We start from the raw sequence: 12,982 nt of genomic DNA, 5'->3' as shown, positions 1-12,982 counted from the left end.
ACTTAATTTATCAAAAGTATATCATAAAAAGGTGTTTTGTTTAAAAGGTTTAAAGATGACTTTTTTTAAAGGTTGCGTGAGATGAATAGGCTACTTGATTTTTTTTTACCCATTTCAGTTGTGTACACTTAGCAAAGACAATATATAATAATCTAAAAAAAGGCATTTATCTTCCAAAACAGTTTTTTTTTTTTTTTTTACTTAAAATATCAGAAATTTATGCAGCTGTGAAAATGTTGCATGTCAGAAGTTGAAGTTCATAAGCCGCCATAGTACACATCAGATTCAGAGCCGCTATCTTGCCGCCCACACTGGTCATGAGGGAAGCAGGTGTAGCAGATGTTGTCCAGGTCTGTCCAGCATTGCTGACAATAGATCATTGTGCAGCCTACAGAACTGCACTCCACAGCCTGCTTCTGCCTCACAAATCCATCACACACCCAGCACCAGCGCAGCCTACAGCCCACACGCTTCAGTGGGGCCAACACAGCCGACAGCACCTGGTAGAGAAGAGGGAGAGTTCGAAGATGAGATTGGACCATAAATGTATATTTTGGGATTTATTAAATAGTCAAAAGTGTTAAATTTGCTGAGTGTTTTACTTGGCATGTAACCCTAAGGCCACTGTTGTGCATTCACTGCTACAGCTGGAGAGGTGCGGCTACTGGAGAATGGTTTGATTGTTTTTGTTTGCTTGTCAGATAGATGATCTCCCACAAAATAGCTGGCAGTTTTTAAAGGGGTCCTATTATGCTCTTTTACAAAGTCTTGATTTTGTTTTGGGGGTGTACTAGAACAGGCTCTCATACTAGGTTGTTCGATTTTTTATGCTCAAACAGCAACATTACAGAATAACTAAAGTTGAAAAAGTGAAAAAGCATAATAGCACCCCTTTAAAACAGGCAAAGTTTTTCCAAACGAATCTAACCAACTCGGACTGCATCCGAAATTGCATACTCTCTGAGTAGGCACTTCTTTTGAATAAATACTTCACAACCATTCAAAAAGTATGTTTTATTATGAATGTAATCCAGATGTAATATATTTGTTATGTGACCTACTAGCTTCAGTTTCACTGCCATTCACAAATCCTGTCCCATGGCCTCAGGGGATAGTAAAGTGTCCATTGGATGTGCACTTCAGAATCTTGGCGGAAATATTAGGTCATCCCAGTACTTTTTGCCTACTGTTTTATGAATACTCTAAATTTGGACAAGTTTTTTTGCCTACTATATAGTGGAGAAGTATGTGATTTTGAATGCAGCCTTGGTCTCATTCACTAAATGTATGACCTAAATGAATTCTGTTCTACAAATGTACAATGTTTTAAGTATTTAAGTAAATTAAAAGAATTGAAAATCCTAAAGAGGTTGTAAACTGAAAATGTACAAAAAGTTCTGTTTTCTCTGTAGGGCCCTGTGCAGATGCAGCACACACACACCTTTATAAATGTCTGTTTTTGATTTCTCAGGCGATGTTGTTGTCTTTTGATGAAGGAGATACGTTTCTGGATCTGTAGGTTGTAAAGGAAGAGGATCCGTTTCTTTTCTCTCTGAAAAAAAAAACAAACAGATCAGATGGGTCTCGTCCATCAAAATACTGAAGATAACATTTCACATTATAGGAATATAGCACTACAGTGATCACCTGTAGGATTACAGGAATAAAAACACCACCAGTGTTCACATCTTCATGAATGAGGTAACATTTGTGCCACTAGCTGAATCAGGCTTTACAGGGTGCCTGTAATCCTCCTCATGCCGGCACGGGCCCACGGAGTGCTGCAAATCTAATGCTATTACTTTAAAACCCTCTTATCTTATTAGTACTTTACCCGCACATACACTAGAACACATATTTCACTCATTATGTGTGAGAAAGTATCCTCCTCTTACACTACGCTGTGTTTGAGACACTTTGAACTTGCTGAATCAGGATATCAGTTACAATCATGACCAAAAGGATTATATTGCATAAGAGATTTACTTCTACTACCCATGGACTAGTGCCACATGCTCTGCAGATCTGAGCCAAGAACCCAAAGACAAGTCATCAAAGTTTCTATTATTTTGTCAGTAACCTTATTATCTTACACTACTTTAAAACACAAGCAATCTGGACCATATCTCACATAAAAAAACAAAATGAAAATGAACAGTTTATTTTAATAGGAGTACTGGATGTAAACAAAAAATGACATCAGAGGAAGTAATTTTGCCTGTTATTGTGCTTTTTGTTTGTTTCAGTTATGCTAGGAGAGACCTTTAGCATTTGTTCAAGCCGTCCTCTGCCAAGAGTACAACGGCAAAATAACAGCCTGAGCAATAATAAATATTCTCCTGCTGGGAGAAATGTTTTGTGAAATGTACTGACTATGAAAGGTGGCAATTATTTTTTTATTCCAAACGGCATTATGAGAAGAATGCTTTAGGAAAACACACAGCTCAGGGACCTCATCCCAGAACTGATTTAGGATACTAGGATGAAATTTCCTTTAATAAATTAAGCATTTTTGTTAGAAAATAGACAATACTATAACAAAAAAAATACAGAAATACTTCAGACTGTATGAGGAACTCATCAACAGATCATTAGCTTGATAGCTGCCATGCACACATTACATTACTGCAAGTCCAACAGCTATTATTCCTGCATCTGTCTGGTTATGTAATCCAAAACGTGATCAGCATTAGAAAGCAGCAGCACATGCAGAACAGTGACTCATTTAAGCTCCTTAGCCAAAGGAAGCATAAGGAGCTTCTGATATTTATGACAGACCAATATTGTTATTGATAAATACTGCCAGGTGTACTAGCTTCTGTCTCTCGATCCAAACAAACCGTCCATCCGCACAATCAGTCATTCATAAGGTGCTGGGCCCCTTGGATGGATTTCACTGTAGGGTTGCTGAACAGGACAGGACTGTTTAACCAAAAGATAGGAGTCTGTCAGTGGAAATGGTACCTTTGGGAAGTAGAAGGCGGTGATGACCCTGCGCAAACGATTGGTGTACACCTGCAGGCAGCACATGAGGCACATCAGTAAAAGGGGGATGAAGATCCACAAGTAGTTTGACTGGCTCAGTGCATGTGGCTGGGGCAAACATTCTATACACACATAAACACACACACAAGGAAGAAGGAAAATTATGCAAAGTGAAGGTGCAAGAAAGACAGGTGCAAGAAAAATACTTATTGCAATTCAGTATGTAAATATCACAATGACAGTCACTTTCGGATAGATTTTAGATGGTGAACATTCTATTAATTTAAGACTATTCTTCAAATTATACAGTATACAAAAACAAAATAGTTTGAATCAAGTCTGTATGTGAAGACATTCAAGCTAGGACACTACAGTTCAAAACTTTGTGGTCGGTAAGATTTTTTTAATGTATCTGAAAGAAGTTTCTTATGCACACAAAGGCTGCATTTATTTGATTAAAAATACAGTAAAACAGTAATATTGTGAAATATTATTACAATTTTAAATAATAGTTTTCTATTTTAATATATTTGAAAATGTAATTTATTCCTGTGATGGCAAAGCTAAATTTTCAGCAGCCATTACTCCAGTCTTCAGTGTCACACGATCCTTCAGAAATCATTTTAATATGCAGATTCAAGAAACATTTATTATTGTGCTGCTTGATATTTTTTGTGGAGTTTGTCGTTTAATTTTTTCAGGATTCTTGGATGAATGGAGAGTTCAAAAGAGCAGTGATCAATCTAATGCATCTTTGCTGAATAAACAATTAATTTATTTAAAAAAAAATCTTACTGACCAACATGGCAAGTTACATGGCAAGTAAACATAATACAGCCGTCTGCATGTGCACTGCCCTGTGCTGACCGGTCTAGATCAGTTTAGACCTATCTGGATGAGACACACAGACACAATCAGAGCTTTGAGTTTAACTCTGATCAGATTAAATAGATGGCTAGACTGAGGACGTCACTTGGTCTCAGAAGAGAATCAGTCATTGCCAACAGTCACCCGTAGAAGCAAGCAATGAGGAATTCAGTGTCTCACAGAGTACATTCACAGTCTGTCTAATACTGAAGTTGGAGAACTCTCTCCTTCTTATTTTTTTCAGGATGCTAGGAAGAAACCTGACATATTTGAAATGGCATTTTGAAAGAAACTGAGACCAGTTTGAGAGTGCGGTGGTATAGAGAGACCTTGAATGATGTTGAGGATCAGAGAGACCTAGCAATACAATATTACATCGATATCTGGGTCATGATGCAATAACATATTTGAAGTATATTTATTCCAGCTGTGGTGCATTGAGATTATTTTCTTCTAGATCTTTGTTTCTCTTTCATCTGCATAGGGCTTCTGTGTCTGCGCAGTTATTCTTAGCTTGCTCAGAGTTTGGATTTTGCCATGAATAATGTTCAGTCTCTTTTTCCCAAAGGTATTCATGTAAAATTAAACTAAAATATATAGATCCTTGCAGTGAGAATATTGAAACTCAAATAGTAAATAACCTACGGAAGTTACTGGATTGCACATCAAGATTGGAGGAGGTGTTGAATGCGCCAATGGTTTTCCGCAGAAGTCTGGCTAACATGGAATCTCCACCAATTATAATGTCTATGTGATGAACACCTACAGATGTAGAGACAAAGAAAGAAAATACACAGTAATATTTTACATCAAATTAATGTACAAGCAGTCTATATACATAACATATATAGTTTGTATTTGTGCTCACTAGTAACTGAGTACGTGGTGAAAGTGTGTCTTCGGATGAGGTCAAAGATGTTGTACAGGATTCCATCAACAGCAAGCAGAACACACACAAACAGAGCCAGAGATGCAACCTGCAGGAAGCCCACAATCTGCACAAAAGACAACCTTTCAAAACTAAAATCAACAAGACAACTATAAGTTATTCATTCATAGGCCGATTTCCCTGAAAAGCACCAAAACTTTGTCTCTGTGGCACCACTCAAACATTGCTCTATTTCCTTAAGGATCCTATTCATCCCAACATAGCAACACTGATTCAACCAATAGCATGAGTTTGGGGCAGAATTATGAGTTTGAGAAACCTGTTTGAAAACATGACATTTCCAATTCTGTTTGGTGCCATTAGACAAACAGAAATGGCACACTTCACATTTAACTCTGCTCCATTAAAGACACAGCCTGAACGTCAGAACATGAATTCAATGCTGAACACAAGGACCATAATAGCATACAGTACCACAGGCATGAGCTCGCTGGGGTGGATAGATAAGCTCCATGGGTTGATCAAGCTCTCTTGCTCTGCTTTCTTGAGTGGCAGCAAATACCTCTTTCCCTAAAACAGATGCTCAAATTAGCAAAAACACAGATACGGATCTGTGTAAGTGTAAGGTTTTAACTTACAGCTCTCCTTCTACGAGCATCAATCTGTCTGATGTAGGTTGTTATGTAGACATTGTCAAAATGAATGTCTCTGCAATACCGATGAACATATCCAAACGCTCTGCAAGCAAAATTAAATAAAAATAAACTGAACAACATTTTATGGAATATTATATTCTTAATTTATATAAATATAATATTATATTTATATATTACTACCACTCAAAAGTTTGGGATCAATAAGATTTGTTTAGTTTTATTTTAAGAAAATCTCATACTCGCCAAAGGCTGCATTTATTTGATCAAAAAACATTAAAAACAGTACTATTGTGAAGTATTATTGTAATTTGCATATATTTTCAAATGTAAATTACTCTTGTGGTATCACATGATCCTTCACAAATCATTCTATGCTGATTTGATGCTCAAGAAACATTTCTTATTAACCTCAATACTGAAAACAGTTGTGCTGTTTAATATTTTTATGTAAACTGTGATACTTTTTTCAGGATTCTTTTACGAACAGAAAGCTCAAAAGAGCAGCATTTATCAGAAATATTTTTTTTTGTAACAACATAAAAGTTTTACTGTAATTTTTGTGAATTTGTGAATCAATTTAATGCATCCTTGCTAAATAAAAGGATTTATTTCTTTCCAATAAATCAAATGATATCCAAACGTTCTACAGGCGAAATCAAATAAAAATAAACTGAACAACATTTTATGGAGTATATTTTTAATTTATATAAATATAATATTATATTTATATATTACTACCGTTAAAAAGTTTGTTTTTTAAAGAAATCTCATACTCACCAAGGCTGCATTTATTTGATCAAAAAAACAGTACTATTGTGAAATATTATTGTAATTTTATATTTTTTTAAATGTAAATTATTCTTGTGGTATCACATGATCCTTCGCAAATCATTCTAATATGCTGATTTGATGCTCAAGAAACTTTTCTTATTAACCTCAATATTGAAAACTTTTGTTGTAGTATATAAATATTATTTTTCACTGTATTTTATTGGCAGGCATTTTCTAGACAAAATTACATACAACAATCTTATTTATATTATTGCTTACAATATATTGTATTATTCGAATAATGCAGCAGATACACCGACAGAAAAAAAACCCTGAATTTTACCTTTGTACAAGATTGCACTTTTTACTGATACAACATCCGCTAAGGGCAGTAGGGCACATATAGCACAACAGTGCTAATGAAAGGAGTGAGAACTTACGAGGTGAACACAGTGATGAAGGTGAATGAGAGAAGGAAGTTAATCACCCCAGCTATCTTCTCAGCAATGGCTGATTTCTCTTGAAACTCACGGCTCAGCTCCTTAGAGAAATTCTGGAGGATGTCCAGTCCAAACACTGACTGCTGCTCCAATTTCTTCAAGACCAACCATAAGAAGAAATGTTTTTAAAACAAACAAACATCAGATATTTACTCTTCTATATTAAGAATGAGAGGGTTTGCTGTACCTCAAGCACTACGTTGGTGGTGAAGTGTTCTGCAAGCCTGTTGATGGAGTCGTTTAGTTTGTCGAAGGTCTGACCAAAGTTTCCCTCAACTGGGATCTTCTCGGTGCACCATGATGTCATCACTGAGAGAAAAGTAACTCAATATACCTGGGATCCTCTTTGCTTAATGTTAAGCTCAGATGCAACATGTAAATCTTACCTCTCATGATATCACACAGAAAGTGGAACTGCATAGGTACACAGAGGAAGTGGTTTATAAGAGGGGCCTGAATGGTATTCATACACTCTTCCCACTTAACACTGAACCAATCCTGACACCGGCTAACTCCCTGCTGCACCACATCTGTTACACACAACATCATTTAGATCAAGCTAAGCTTAAAAGCCCAATCAAACACAGTCAATAATAGCCTGTGTTCTTGTTATTTACACTCACAGTCACAGCGAGCTCTAGTCTTCACTACATACTCCTCCTGGGTGCTGTTGGCCGTATGGACAGACTCCTTACCAAGAGAGTCATATCCGTACTGACCCATTACCTCATCCCGAATCTTCTGGAACTGTCTGCTCACATTTTGAGTCTCTTTTTGAAATTCATCACTGTCATTCTGTGAAGAAAGGTGTTTGTGGGGCAGATTTCCAAGATTCATATCGGCAAATTGTATATTCGCACTCTGTGTCTGGTAGTGTTAATTTCGTTAATGAAAACTATGACCAAAAATGTTCGTTGAGAACCTTTTTTTCCATGCAATATTGTTGAAGTAAAAGACAAGACTAAAATGTAGTTTAAAAAAATAAAAACTAGTGCTGGGCAACGATTAATTGCGATTAATCGCATCCAAAATAAAATATTTTTGTGTACATAATATATGTGTGTGTGCTGTGTATATTTCTTATATATAAAAGACACACACATACAGTATATATTTAGAAAATATTGACATGTATGTATATATTTATATTCATATAATTTATATTATATATAAATATATTTAATATGTAAACCTAACATATTTTTTCTTAAATATATACATGCATGTGTGTGTATTTATATATACAAAATAAATATACACAGTACACACACATATATTATGTACACAAAAATCTTTTATTTTGGATGTGATTAATCGTTGCCCAGCACTAATAAAAACTGTGTTTGTGACTGTGTTTTTTGAATAAATGCACTTATGCAACCTCTGTGTGATAAAATATTTTTGTTGTTGTTTTAATAGAAAAACATTAACATATATCGGAATTATTGGAAATAATATTAAGAATATCATTGTTTTAGCTTTTGAGAGAAGCTTTTGAGTTTTACTAGTTTTCATAATGTAGAGATATGATATGATATATAATAGATATGGTAATATAATAAATCAGGAAACTAGATGAGTAAAGAAGTAAAATAAACCATGTCATGAACTGGCATTAACGTCTCCTGTGCTAACAGATTAAAGTACAATAATTCTGTTGAAATGTAAAAAGAAGGTTCTCAACTGACAAGAATCATGATTACAATTTTAAGCAAATTAAAAATATTTGAGACTATATTAAAAATAGCTGACAAAGTGAACATTAGTGTCAGGACTCACCACTATCTCCTGCACTACTTGCACATAAGGCTCTGTCAGCATTCTCCACATCACCTTGCTGTGTGTGATCTGCAGGTCTATGTTACAGCCCATGGAGGAGGCCACATCCTGCACATTACGCTGGATGTTTGCAATGGGGCCTGATGGGAAGAGTATAGGCGATGGGTCAAAAACTAATGAAGGCTCATGACTGTCCAAGTTTCTGAGATCTGTGTGCTTTGTTTAATGCTCCTGTATATGTTAGGATTTTTACCTTGGTAAAGTCCATGCAGCACATAAACCATCAGGAATGTCCGACCTTGAGATCCAATCATACTAGGAAACATCAGGAGGATGGAGCAGCGGAACAGGGAGGAAAACATGCCTCCAAGACTACACAGACCTGCAACAACACACAATACAGCTCATGCAAAATACTGAATAATAAATGACTGGCGTCAAATGTTTACTTTCTTCAGTGTACTTACCCACAAACACACATCCAACAACAACACGTTGTACTGTTGTCATGGCAATATTTTGCATGAGTCCGAAAAACAATCCTTTAAAAACATGTTAAGACAAGATCAGCATCCCATGTTAGTTATATAACTGTAATATAATGGTAGTTATTTACTGAAATAATATACTACCATTCAAACGTTTGTGGTCAGCATGATTTTTCTTAACTTTTTTAAATAATACTTTTATTCAGGAAGGATGCATTAAATTGATCAAAAGTGACAGTAAAACCATATATAATGTTACAAAAGATTTCTATTTCAATTAAATGCTTTAGTTTAAACTTATTACTCTTTAAAACTATCGATGAAAAAATATATAACGACTGCATCACTATTTCCACAAAAATATTAAGCAGCAAACTGTTGTTTTCAACATTCATAATAATAAAAAATAAGTTTAACCAGCACCAAATCAGCATTTCAGAATGATTTCTGAAGGATCGTGTGATACTGAAGACTGGGGTAATTGCTACTGAAATTACATTTGACCATACAAATTACATTTACAATATATTAAAATAGAAAACGGTTATTTTAAACTGCAATAATATTTCATAAAATTATTTTTCCTTTTTTGATTAAATAAATGCAGTATTGGTGAGCATAAAGGAGACTACTTTCAAAACCATTTAACAAAAGATTACCTACAATCTGATCCTAAACATTTGAACAGTAGTGTACACCAGGTTTTGCAGTTACTTGCCCACTCCACTCAGAGCACCAAATCCAGCGCCTGTGAGACGTCGAACCACAGGAAACTGTGACAGTGGGCCGAACAGGAACTTATAAACTCCATGTGGCAGAATACGCTTACACACCTTCTCCAAAGCTGCAAATTCACAAAAAGTCATAATATATATGCACAACAGCTAGTGTAGTAGACCGATACTGTTTTCTAAAAATGTAAGATAAACACACTTGAGTGGGGTAATTTAGTTCGGGTTTCCCTGAGACACTCCATTGCTGGTTTCTTCTTCCCTGCTACCAAAGAACCCTGCAAAAGAAAGCAATTTTAAAAGATGCAACCATGAGTCAGTTAGAATGAGCTCTAATGGGTTTGATTTAAACAGCATTTTAACATTTATGAAATCAAAATGTACTAGTATCAGTTTTGTAAATGGGTCGTAGACCCTCTTATACCCGCCCACATGTATCAAAGTCAAACTCTGATCTAAAATTGATTACATTTTTCACTGAAGAGCAGTTGTCACATCAACAAGCTCTATAGCGGACAGGTAAGTCTAACGCAGCGATGCTTTAGGGTTCATCTTTATTTATCTTTCTCTCTTTTTTATCGTAAAAAAAAATAATTGCTCTCTTCACTTCTCTTTAGGATGACCCCAAAAGCACCTTTTGTAAAGTGTCTCGGTAGGAGACTGTCGCGGTTGCGCCGCAGCTCGGCGGTGCGTCAGCTGAAGCGCAGTCTTGCTGGGTTTACTCTGGGTCTGTTCCTCGCGTCAGTTTACGGAATGACAGCGCTGTACATCCAGAACCACGACCTCTGGTTCTGCATCATCACTACCGGCATCCTCGCCGCTTGCGCGGGGTTTGCTACGGGCCTCTCGGACCGTGTGCGCACCAACGTCACGCTGATGTTCCCAATGCTGTGCTCGAGTAAATAAACAGCTGTCAATCTCTTTCTTAAACGTATTCGGTGTTATATGTGAAAGTGTAAATGAAATTTTCGCTGATAATTTAATATTTAATTTAATTTAACGTATAAGTTGAGATATATTCAGGACACCGGGGCTAGTCGTCACGCGTTTTCTCTAGGTTGGTTATTTTTGAAAGGAATTTCAGTCTAGACACATAAGCCTACTTTAAAGCCTTAGGTTGAAAAGAAAGAAAGAATAGTTCCACTGTTATTGTCCACGAAAAAAAATATAAAGTTCACTGAAGACCCACATTTGACCATTTGAACTGATGTTCATGTTGTCAGATTGGAACCTGCCATTAAACAGCTAATTCATGAAACAGCAAAAAATGTAAAAGGTAACATACATAAATATGTGAATGTGAAGTTAACATGTAAAATATGAACAATTATTAATATTAGCTTGAACTGACAACAGAAATTTGAGTTAAATTGTACAATAAAGTGTCACCTTCCATCTGAATGTATGTAGTTGTTCAGTTTGGAGGGCAGAATAAAAAAAAATGTATGTAAAGGTTCTGGTATTTAAACTGTGTTTAGAAACAACTTACAAAACTACTAAAAACACTAGGATTGATTGGACTTTTCAAAACCTACTGAGATACAGTCCTTCCTCATGAGACAACCTAGCCCCAGCCTCCCGTTAAAATACTGTTAAATCTTCTGTATTATCAATAGTCTATAACCTCTCAGTTTTTCCTATTGTATTGTTCACCATAACACTCAGTGCATCTCTTTCTCTGTCTTTAAGTCAGGGGTAAAAATTTCCTTCTTTTCCTCATCTGTACCTTGGTTATCCAAGGCCCAGTGAGCAACACGATGGAAAATGTTGAACGGGCTGCAGACAGTGTGATCTGTGGTGCAGAACTTGCCATGAACCAAACACAACAGCTCCTGCAGCGTGCTGCCAACCCACTGCTACGTGAGTCTATCTGCAAGAGCATCACGTTAAAGATATCAACAATGCACCTCTTTCAAAAAAGTAGAGAAATGATTTTGAAATTCACATCATAATAACTTAAAGGGATAGTCCACAAATGAATATTATTCAAATATTTAGATACACATGCACACACACACACACACACACATAGATCTATTTTTTTCCAATTTAATTCTAACTCTATTGAAACCCATGTGAATAAGGTAATCAAGGTCTTCTGGTTTACTGGAAAACTACGGTAGTATGTTGTACATGTTTCTGTTTTGATATCCTGAAAACATCTTTGTTTAGCGGCACTGAGTAAGATAAAGCAGATGGCGAGGAATGCTCACTCAATGGCAGGCCGAGCACAAAACTTCATCAGAGCTCTGACGGAATCTGTGCGGCATGTCGGTGAGTGAATCAATCAGCCAAACTTCCAGTAACGACATTGTCTGGGCAAACCCGCCTATGGTCTTTCATTTATTTGCTGAGGTTTGAGGTCTAGGCATGTTTGAAGTCCCTCTGTCTCTCTGTTTCCTTTTCAGCTCGTACGCTAAGAAATGTACTGCACTTCTTGGCGAATATTGGTGATGTGTGTAATGACAATCTGGGTTTGCCATATCAGAAGTGCACTAGGCTGTTTGATGAGGCCCGTGAGAACTGCATGGAGCTGCTCTCTGTGTTTTCGTTCCTCTGCCACCTCCTGGATGGATTCCAGTCTCTCTGTGGGCTCACACGCGGTGCGTCTATGGTATATGATTAGTCCCTTGTAAGCCCTATCATTACACTCTTACAGGAAACCTTGTAGCCTCAACACAATGACTCCTTACTGTAATTTACAGTATCCTGTTTATTTTCTGCGTCACAGTGGTTTGGTTTCATTATATTTGGTATATTATATCTAGTCTGCCATTGCAGAAACTGGACAAATGGTTCCTGTGACACAGAGTCCTAAGTACTGTTCATCTCCCTGCTCGATATATACAAAGTTTATTTACAATATCCGTTCCTGTGGGAACAGTTTGTCACGTTTAAGTAGCCTAAATGTTACAGTGTGAAGAGGGGTGGTTGTGTTCCCATGTGTATGTATCTCACACATTCCTCAACAGGATGACCATGATCTGGCAGCAAATCTAAACATGAACTCTAGCTACAGAATCAGCGCTAACATAATTTCGTATAGCCTTATGGAGCAGAAATCTGCTGTTTAGTGTAATGCACTGAAAACTGATGTCATTACTCAAATTTTTTTTCAAATCAGTCAGTTTGCACAGATGATATTTTTTAATTAATGCCTATTGTTTATTTTACTGGCCTTTTCTGGCAGTGGGACAGCTGTTCTGCATCTTACCATCATATATTGCTGACCACATTAGGACTGCTTTGGCTTTTCGTAAGTACAGCTCTTATGAGATTCCTACTTTGAACAGTACTGAGTGATTTCCTGGCATGG

General features: G+C 36.5%; 1 protein-coding gene across 1 annotated transcript; it reads right to left on the bottom strand.

The window, feature by feature from the left end:
- Positions 1-89: 89 nt before the first annotated feature.
- On the bottom strand, positions 90-8,809 carry dcst1 (DC-STAMP domain containing 1). Its single transcript, XM_016488094.1, has 13 exons — positions 8,701-8,809; positions 8,448-8,587; positions 7,292-7,463; positions 7,055-7,198; positions 6,856-6,977; positions 6,609-6,763; positions 5,380-5,479; positions 5,216-5,311; positions 4,721-4,847; positions 4,498-4,614; positions 2,965-3,107; positions 1,442-1,552; positions 90-500 (listed from the first exon to the last, which is right to left on the bottom strand). Exons 1-13 carry the CDS (start codon positions 8,807-8,809, stop codon positions 258-260), a joined length of 1,779 nt encoding a protein of 592 aa, XP_016343580.1. The 3' UTR covers positions 90-257.
- Positions 8,810-12,982: the final 4,173 nt, after the last annotated feature.

Source organism: Sinocyclocheilus anshuiensis, unplaced genomic scaffold (assembly GCF_001515605.1).
Source record: "Sinocyclocheilus anshuiensis isolate Anshui unplaced genomic scaffold, SAMN03320099.WGS_v1.1 scaffold1239, whole genome shotgun sequence".
NCBI classification, from domain to species: domain Eukaryota; kingdom Metazoa; phylum Chordata; class Actinopteri; order Cypriniformes; family Cyprinidae; genus Sinocyclocheilus; species Sinocyclocheilus anshuiensis.
Note: the sequence above shows the minus strand (reverse complement) of the source record. Positions and strands in the feature narration are given on the sequence as shown.